Source organism: Podarcis raffonei, chromosome 10, assembly GCF_027172205.1.
Source record: "Podarcis raffonei isolate rPodRaf1 chromosome 10, rPodRaf1.pri, whole genome shotgun sequence".
Taxonomy (NCBI): domain Eukaryota; kingdom Metazoa; phylum Chordata; class Lepidosauria; order Squamata; family Lacertidae; genus Podarcis; species Podarcis raffonei.
Window position 1 is genome coordinate 77,024,993 of NC_070611.1, and position 10,044 is coordinate 77,035,036.

The 10,044-nt window shown below is 48.7% G+C and overlaps 1 protein-coding gene across 1 annotated transcript; it reads right to left on the reverse strand.

Annotated features, from left to right (window-relative positions):
• Positions 1-837: 837 nt before the first annotated feature.
• On the reverse strand, positions 838-3,755 carry LOC128421714 (zinc finger protein 658B-like). Its single transcript, XM_053404848.1, has 2 exons — positions 1,534-3,755; positions 838-1,270 (listed from the first exon to the last, which is right to left on the reverse strand). Exons 1-2 carry the CDS (start codon positions 3,293-3,295, stop codon positions 1,170-1,172), a joined length of 1,863 nt encoding a protein of 620 aa, XP_053260823.1. The 5' UTR covers positions 3,296-3,755; the 3' UTR covers positions 838-1,169.
• Positions 3,756-10,044: the final 6,289 nt, after the last annotated feature.

Genomic DNA, 10,044 nt, shown 5'->3' on the forward strand with positions numbered 1-10,044 from the left:
CACCTGAGCCTCACCCCCATACCTAAAACCCAGACATCCTGCAGTGTGCCAGGATTGTGACTCCTGCCCTCAGCAAACAAAATAGCTCCCCCCCCCAATGCTTAGGTGCCCTGAGGGCTGTGCAGGACCCCCAATCCTTGAAATGAAAAAGGGAGGGGCTCAGGAACCCTGAAGGGAGCAGGCGGGGAGGGGGCTGCACAGGATCCAGAAGCTCCTTCTCGCTGATTCCCCCCCCCCCATGAAGTTCCTTTAAGACCCCAAGTTGCAGGGGCAGCCTCACTTGCAGCGAAACAAAATGCAGCTGCCCTGGCCAAGTGGAGCCAGGCTGGGGAGCACCGTGGGGACCCCAGAAATGTGCCCCTAGAAGAAATGTGCCCCCTCTGTCTGAGGCAGCCCTCCTTCTGAAACACCAAGAGAGTAAATGGACAGTCTCTGAATGGAGAGAAGCAGAAAGCGGAGTCCCCTCAAGATCAGTATTGGGACCTGTGGCTTTTCAACTTGTTCATAAATGATCTAGACTTCGGAGGGAGCAGGGAGGGGGCAAAGTTTGCTGATGGCAGTAGATTGTCCCTGGGTTCATGAGTGAAGGTGGGCCCCCCAGGAGACTTCCGTGGTACCTGCAGACCCTCCTTCCCCCTCTTGAAATTAGGCTTGGGGGGAAATCTCCCATTCAATTTCAGTATTTCAAGTTTCTTCAGAACGTGCAGGGTAGGAGGCAGCAAAGTAGTTCTGGTGAAGAAGCAGTGCTTGGAGATCATGCGGTGGGGGGGGGGACAGAGTTTGGGGCAAAAACCAAAGGTACTTTCATCTAAAATTATACTCACAATTGTGAGGTGTTGCCTTATTTCATTATTATAATGTTTTACATGCAAACACCAGAACTTCACATATACCTCATGCTTTTAGGAATGATTTCCTACTGAGTTCATTGCTCAGAGTGGACTCTGAGAGGAAGACGTCCCACACTCCATACATCTAAATGGGTTCTCCCATGTGAGAGTCCCTGGATGTTCCTTAAAGACTCCATTATAAATAAAGGACTTTTTGCAGTCTTTTCATTTAAACTGCTTCTCCTCTCTGAGTTTGTTGATGGTTTGAAGGATTTCAACTCTTAAAGTTCTTCCTGTCCATAAGTCTGTTGATTTTGAACTTCCACTAAGAGTGAACCTCTATCTACTTTCCTGATATTTATATGGTTTGTCTTTTGTGTGAGTTTGTTGACAAAAATCAAGGGTTCCACTCTGACTGAAGCTCCTTCCACAGTCCATACCTTTAAATGGTTTCTCCCCTGTGTATCTGCTGATGTTTTCTAAGATTTCTACTCTGAGTGATTTACTGTACTCCATACATTAAAATGCTTTCTCCCCTGTGTGAGTCTGTTGAGTCTGTGAGTCTGTTGATGTTTCCTAAGACATGAACTATTACTAAAACTCTTTTCACACTCCATACATTGAAATGGTTTCTCCCCTGTGTGTGTCCGTTGATGTGTTCTAAGCTTTCCAATATCACCAAAGGTCTTTCCGCACTCCATACATTTAAATGGTTTCTCCCCTGTGTGAGTCCGTTGATGGATATTGAACTGTCCACTCCGACTGAAGCTCTTTCCACACTCCATACATTTAAATGGTTTCTCCCTTGTGTGAGTACGTTGATGTTTCCTAAGGCATCCACTATTACTAAAACTCTTTTCACACTCCATACATTGAAATGGTTTCTCCCCTGTGTGTGTCCGTTGATGTGTTCTAAGCTTTCCATTATCACCAAAGGTCTTTCCGCACTGCATACATTTAAATGGTTTCTCCCCTGTGTGTGTCCGTTGATGTGTTCTAAGCTTTCCATTATCACCAAAGGTCTTTCCACACTCCATACATTTAAATGGTTTCTCCCCTGTGTGAGTCCGCTGATGTTTTCTAAAGTTTCCATTATCACTAAAGCTCTTTCCACACTCGATACATTTATATGGTTTCTCCCCTGTGTGAGTCCGTTGATGTTTCCTAAGGCTTCCACTATCATTAAAGCTCTTTCCACACTCCATGCATTTAAACGGTTTCTCCCCTGTGTGAATCCGTTGATGTTGTCTAAGGCTTCCACTATAACTAAAGCTCTTTTCACACTCCATACATTTATATGGTATCACCCCTGTGTGAGTCTGTTGACGTCTTCTAAGGCTTCCACTACCACTAAAACTCTTTTCACACTCCGTACACTGAAACGGTTTCTCACCTGTGTGCGTCCGTTGATGTTGTCTAAGGCTTCCACTATAACTAAAGCTCTTTTCACACTCCATGCATTTAAATGGTTTCTCCCTTGTGTGAGTCCGTTGATGTTTCCTAAGGTATCCACTATTACTAAAACTCTTCTCACACTCCATACATTGAAATGGTTTCTCCCCTGTGTGAGTCTGCTGATGTTTTCTAAAGTTTCCATTATCACTAAAGCTCTTTCCACACTCGATACATTTATATGGTTTCTCCCCTGTGTGAGTCCGTTGATGTCTTCTAAGGCTTCCACTATCACTAAAGCTCTTTCCACACTCCATGCATTTAAATGGTTTCTCCCCTGTGTGAATCCGTTGATGTTTTTTAAGGTCTGCATTCTGACTGAAGCTCTTTTCACACTCCATACATTTATATGGTTTCACCCCTGTGTGAGTCTGTTGATGTGTTCTAAGGCTTCCACTACCACTAAAACTCTTTTCACACTCCGTACACTGAAACAGTTTCTCACCTGTGTGAGTCCATTGATGTTGTCTAAGGCTTCCACTATAACTAAAGCTCTTTTCACACTCCATGCATTTAAATGGTTTCTCCCTTGTGTGAGTCCGTTGATGTTTCCTAAGGCATCCACTATTACTAAAACTCTTCTCACACTCCATACATTGAAATGGTTTCTCCCCTGTGTGAGTCCGCTGATGTCTTCTAAAGTTTCCATTATCACTAAAGCTCTTTCCACACTCGATACATTTATATGGTTTCTCCCCTGTGTGAGTCCGTTGATGTCTTCTAAGGCTTCCACTATCACTAAAGCTCTTTCCACACTCCATGCATTTAAATGGTTTCTCCCCTGTGTGAATCCGTTGATGTTTTTTAAGGTCTGCATTCTGACTGAAGCTCTTTTCACACTCCATACATTTATATGGTTTCACCCCTGTGTGAGTCCCTTTGTGCAATTTAAGGTTTCCACTCTGACTGAAGTTCTTCCCACACTCCCTGCACTTAAAACGTTTTCTCTCTCTGTGAGTCCGCTGGTGTGTTCTAAGTTTTGCATTGAAAAAGAAGCTCTTTCTGCACTCCATACCTTTAAATGGGTTCTTTCTTTTTTGTGTTCGTTGATGTGAACTATGTTCTTATTCAGTGAAGCATATTCCACATTTCACACATTTTAATGGCTATTCCTAATGAAACGAACGGTGCCCTGTCCCCTGCAATTCTGTCTTCTCCATCACCTTTTTCAGAGTGGGAAGAAAGGAAATCCTGTTTGGGTTTCAGGAAAGAGAACACAGGGGAAAAGGGGCACATCAACCGCCATTAGCACCTTCTCTTATTTCAACATCTCCTACATTCTCCCATGTCCTCCCCATGTTCCCAATTTTTAGGAAATGAAAATGGTATGATGTCAAATGGTAGTAGTGCATCAGCAACCTTTCATAATCCTCAATAATCTTTAATAACACAGCATGATCTTGTAATACCGTTGTCCTCTGAGACTGCCTTTCAAATCAAGTGGCTGCCCCCATTTCCACCTCTAGATCTTCATGAATCACCTGCACAGTCCCACTGACCACAGGAGGTCCATATGGACCATTTTGGGAGACCCAGGCCTTCATCTCTTCCAGGGACTGTGGTCTGGGTCAGTCAGAGAACTAGTGACAAGGCTTGGTGCTTGGGATCAGCTGAATAGGTGCTCAGGGAAGCTCCTGTTCTTGGAGATGGACCTCTGTCCTCATGCCTTGCATTGCATGGAGAGAGCAGGAGAAGCAGAAGGAAAGCAGGTGGCAAATGGGAATCCCAGGCAGAAACACCCACCCCAATGGTTCTTTATAATGATGATGTGCTGCCTGATCCTGTGCTTGTCTTCTGACACAGGACTATCCTAATCAGGCACTGAAAAGCAGGATATTCAAGGCAAGGAGATAACTGTACTTAATGGTAGGTGGCCATATTAGTCTGACACAGTTGAAGTAAAAAAATAAAAAAATAGTCCAGTAGCACCTTAGGGATCAACTAAGTTTCTTCTAGGTATAAGCTTTTGTGTGCATGCACACTTCTTCATATAGTGAAGGGTAGTGTGAGATGGTAGTAGGAGTACCTTTCTGAGAAAAACCCCCACCCCACCCTCCCACGATATACAAGGCTCTGGTGACATCTGTGTCAGTGTATCTGAAGAAGTGTGCATGCAGACCAAAGCTTATATCTAGAACAATCATAGTTGGTCCCTAAGGTGCTACTGGACTATTTTTTTTAATTTTTTATTTCAACTGTTTCAGACCAATACAGCTCCCTACCTGAATCTAGATGTCATGGGGTGTTGGGGAGCAGTAGTTCCTTTGGTGGGGGACATGTCCTGCACCTCCTGCACCTCCTGGGGTCATTTTTCCACCCTTGGTCCCCACCCTGCACTCAGCTCTCACCTGTGGCTTCCAGAAGCTGTCAGCATGCAACAGGGGTTCAAGCAACGGCTTCAACCGGCCTGCTAAACCAGGTGAGGAAAGCTGATGGGTCTCAAATCCTTGGGGGGCTGGGGAATTCTGCTGGACCTGAAGTCGAGCCCTGGTGGATGGAGAGGAGGAGAACAACCGTGAATCCCACAGTCCAGAAGGCAGATTCTGCCCGTGCGGAAGAGGAAAGTGAAGGGCAGGTGGGGCACGTCCACCTGGAGGCTTGTTATCTAGTCCCAGGGTTACTCTGACCTTGAATTATATATAAATTACAGTATTGAAATGTGCCTGCTCCCACTTCATATTCTGCTATTACTCTACTCTGCTTGTCTGTTTCTTACTTGAGTGCTGTTTTGGTTTGCTAAGTCAGGGTTTTACTGTGAGTTACATTTTTCCTATTTTTTTGGATCCTGTTATGCTTCTCTGTTTTCAGTAATAAATTTCTCAGATGAATTATTATTTTTCTGCCTCTGAGTGTTTTCTCCTACTCTGCTAACTATACATCGATCATTATGGAGGAGCAAGACCTGCAACCTAAAGCCCTCATCAGCCTCGGCCCTGTGGACCTGAAGGAGCATCTTCACCCCCATCGTTCAGTCCGGACAGGGAGGTCCGCCTCTGAGGGTCTTCTGCTGGTTCCCTTGCTGTTAGAAGTGAAGTTCCAGGGAACCAGGCAGAGGGCCTCCTGCCCCATGGAATGCCCTCCCTTCAGAGGGCAAGGAAACAGGCAACTATCTGACATTTAGAAGACAGCTGTATCAGGAGGTTTTTAATTTTTGGTTGTTTTACTGTCTTGTATATGTACTGTAGGGACGCGGGTGGCGTTGTGGGTTAAACTCCAGAGCTTAGGACTTGCTGATCAGAAGGTCGGCGGTTCGAATCCCCGCAACAGGATGAGCTCCTATTGCTCGGTCCCTGCTCCTGCCAACCTAGCAGTTCGAAAGCACATCAAAGTGCAAGTAGATAAATAGGTACCGCTCCAGCAGGAAGGTAAACGGTGTTTCCGTGCGCTGCTCTGGTTCGCCAGAAGCAGCTTAGTCATGCTGGCCACACGACCCGGAAGCTGTACACCGGCTCCCTCGGCCAATAAAGCGAGATGAGTGCCGCAACCCCAGAGTTGGCCGCAACTGGACCTTCCGGTCAGGGGTCCCTTTACCTTTACCTATATGTACTGTAAGCTGCCCAGAGTGGTTGGGAGGAAGATACTAATAGTATAACGTCTAGAGTGGTACCTCGGGTTACAGGCGCTTCAGGTTACAGACTCTGTTAACCCAGAAATAGTACCTTTTGTTAAGTACTTTGCTTCAGGATGAGAACAGAAATCCTGCTCTGGTGTGTAGGGATATCGTGGAGTGGGGAGTGGGGTCTGGAGGGAGCACACTTCCCCACCAGCAGGCAGCCACGGTCGGCCTGCACGCGTGACCTTGGGGTGCAGGGCACCCCCCCCCCCAGACAAGCCACAGCTGTCTGTACATCGTTCCACCTCTGCCTGACCTTTCGCGATCTCAGCAGTTTGTGGTGTCCTTTCTGTAACCCTTTTCCAGGAGACGTTTGTCTCCATTCGTCATACATTGAGCAAGGGGGAAATGACGCTGTGGAACAGGTGCCAAAATAACCACCCCACGATTTTGGGACGGAAGATGTGTAAAGGTCACAGCCCAAAAATGTATTTGTGTCAATAAAAGGAGGCTCCACAGGAATGGCAGTAGCTCGCTTCAGCCCACCTGTGCGCAGCTCACATGATAATCAACACCTGTCTTGGGCCTTCACTTCACTGGTGGCGCGGCGGCAGCAGGAGGCCCCATTAGGTAAAGTGGTGCTTCAAGTTAAGAACAGTTTCAGATTAAGAACGGAGCTGCAGAACGAATTCAGTTCTTAACCTGAGGTACCACTGTACTATTATTATTATCTTGTGATTTTTTGTAGTTATTTTGGAATTCGTACTGCAATATCAGCTCATGAAATGTCATGGGTGGAGAAAATCACAGGGTTGCCATAAACGATAATCCCACCCAGGAACACTCATTCACATACAGTCTATAAATTTGGGGATGTCACACACCTCACCTGTGCTAATATTGGCAGTCTTTGGCCTGCACAGGCACACCCGGTGTGTAGAGCCTCCAGCCCCAGGCACTGTCTATCATTAAAATGGGACCTTTGACTGTGAAGATTCATGCAATGGCTATCACAAGATGATGATGGATTGTATCTCAGCTTGTCAGTCACTCTGACATTGCCTACAAAGAGTAAGAGGAACAGAAATGCTTTTGAGGTGCAACTTCTGTATCAATCCTGAGCGCCATTCCATGGACTCTGCACCCCTGTTTCTGATGACAGGTGTACATTAACCTCACCCTCAGTGGAAAAGACAATAAAGATGGAAGCCTGAGAGAGAGGAAAAGGTTTCTGGCTGCTTCCTGGGTGGGATTGCGGAAACCAAGAGCCGCTTCCGAGAAGGCCTCCCCCCTCCCCTCTTCCTCTCGGGATTTCCTCTCCTCTCCAGGGGACCAATGGTTGGACTGGGCAGAATGGCTGCGTCTGGACAGGGCAGGGGCTTATGGGGTGGGAAGAGGATGGAGATTGCAGGATGGAAGGGTGGGGGGGAACAGGACCCCCACTTTCCAGGGATCCCTCTCTGGTCGCCTTGAAGGGGGGGGTCGATTGCTTGGCGGGAGGGAGAAGCCAAGGCGGCCCCTCCGGAGATTCATCGTGGGCGTCATGATGGAGATGTCTCCCCAAAGACTGGTCTTCCTATCTCCCCACCCACCCTGCCAATGCTGCGCTTCCCTGCCTAGGGGACGCCCCCCTCCCTTCTCCGCCCACTTCCATGACCCCCTCTCTTTCTCCCGGAGTCTCCCCTGCACCCAGAGGCTTCCTTGGCACCACTCACCCCACGTCCTGCGCGCCCCATCTCTCCATCCTAGGGCCCCCTCCCCGACAGGAGCAAGGGAGGGACAGGGGGGTCTCTATCCAGGCGTCTCTCGCGCCCCTTAAGCTTTTCATGGGACGTGCGGAGCCAGGGGAAACCGGGCGAGGGGTCCGCCCTGCGAGGAAAGCCCCCTTCGCAGCACGCGTGGCGGGATCCAGGTCCCACGGAAGGCGCTTGGGGGAGCTGGAGGGGTCTCTGGGTCCTCGTCTCCTCCTCTCCCCACCCTAGGCCCCCTTCCTCTCTCCTGGAGTCTCCTCTGCACCCAGAGGCCCGCTTGGCTCACCCCTCGCCGTGCGCCCCCCATCTCTCCGTCCCTATTGCCCCCCCAAGACGAGCCGGAGAGGGACAGGGGGCTTCCTGCACCCCTTAACCCTTTCCTGGCCCGCTTCTCCGCGCCCCAGGGAGTCCTCGTGGGTGCGCGCCCCATCTCCGCCTCTTCGCAGCACGCGTGCCGGGATCCAGGCCCCACGGAAGGCGCTCGGGGGAGCTGGAGGGGTCTCTGGGTCCTTTTCTCCCCTCTCCCCCCCCCGCGACCCCTTTACCTCTTTGTCCTCGCTCCCGATTCTCCTTTCCTTTCCTGCAGCATCGAAAGCCGCCCCCCCTAGATCTACGGGGCAGAGCAGCAATCCGGATTGGAAGCTCCACGTCCTGGAGAAGAAGGCAGGGTGGGAGGGGGCTCACACCCCCCATTCCTGGGACAGAAGAGCCGGATTGGAGGAGGAGGAGGAAGGGGTGAGACGTTTGGGGGCGGGATCTGGGCTTGTGGGGGCGGGGTGAGAGGAGGATGTGCCGGGAGGGGAGGGAAAGAATTGAGGGGGGAGAGGAAGGTTTCCCCCCTCCCCTCTTCCTTCTGGATCAGGAAAGCGGGGGAGGGGCTGATCCCGGAGATCCAGCTGCCAAGTGGGTCCCGTCCCGCCTACAAGGTTTGCATTGCAACATCCTCCCCTCCCCCACCCCACGAGCTTAGATCCCTCCGTGTTTTAGGTCTTGGTGCTTGGCAGCTAAACGACTCCCCCCAAATCCCAGCTCCCCACCCCAGCCTCTGACTCAGGCCAGGACAAGGACCGTGGACACAGGCACCGTCCATGCACAGCAGCCAAGAGGCTCAGAAAAGCAGCCGATACAATTGGAGCCGGAAGCGGATTCCAAAATCTGAGGGATCCCTTGGACCAGAAACAAGGAGACCAGCCAGGAAGAGCAGAGCAAAAGAGCAGCCTGTCGCTTGGTCTTGATTGAAGACTGTCGCCACAGGACTCCCAGCTGCCCCCAGGTGGAACAAGATGGAAGCCCCGAACAAAAGAAGACCCCAACTTTTATTAGCTGCTAATCCCCTGACCAAACTGCGGAGGCAGTGGAAGACAGGAGTGCCTGGCGTGCTCTGGTCCATGGTGTCACGAAGAGTCGAACGCGACTAAACAACAACAACAAATCCCCCATGCTACACCCCCAAGACTACATCATGACTACATCATTGACACATCACAAAGAGGAGGGGTTGAGGAGGGGTTGAGGTGGTAACCTGAGAGTCTTGTTGAGAGCCAGTGGGGTAGAATCATAGAATCATAGAGTTGGAAGAGACCACAAGGGCCATCGAGTCCAACCCCCTGCCAAGCAGGAAACACCATCAGAGCACTCCTGACATATGGTTGTCAAGCCTCTGCTTAGAGACCTCCAAAGAAGGAGACTCCACCACACTCCTTGGCAGCAAATTCCACGGTCAAACAGATCTTACTGTCAGGAAGTTCTTCCTAATGTTTTTTTTTTTTTATAATATTTTTATTAAACAGTTTTTTATATAACAGGAACAAAACATACATAAGCAAACGTCAGACAATAGTAAAACATAAAACAGGTACCATTTCATAACCCAATTTCTATACCTTACTTCCACGACCTCCTCTTACTTCCCGTTTCTGTATTCCAAATTCTTACAGTTATTCAGCGAAATCTTACCTTATTTTATTATAAATTTATACTAATCACCCTTATTCTCTTAGTCATAACCATTACTAATAGTAACCATTTATTTTAATCCAGCATCATTCTAACTGTCATTAATTTTGTAATGTTTCTTTAAATAGTCCTTAAACTTTTTCCATTCTTCTTCCGCCGCTTCTCTTCCCTGGTCTCGGATTCTGCTCGTCATCTCTGCCAAACTCATATAGTCCATCACCTTCATCTGCCATTCTTCCAGTGTGGGTAGATCCTGTGTCTTCCAGTACTTTGCAATGAGTATTCTGGCTGCTGTTGTGGCGTACATAAAAAAGGTTATATCTTTCTTTAACACCCCCTGGCCGACAATACCCAAGAGAAAGGCCTCTGGTTTCTTGGTGAAAGTATATTTAAATACCTTTTTCAGTTCATTATAGATCATTTCCCAGAATGCCTTAATCTTCGGGCACGTCCACCAGAGGTGAAAAAAGGTACCTTCCTTTTCTTTACATTTCCAACATTT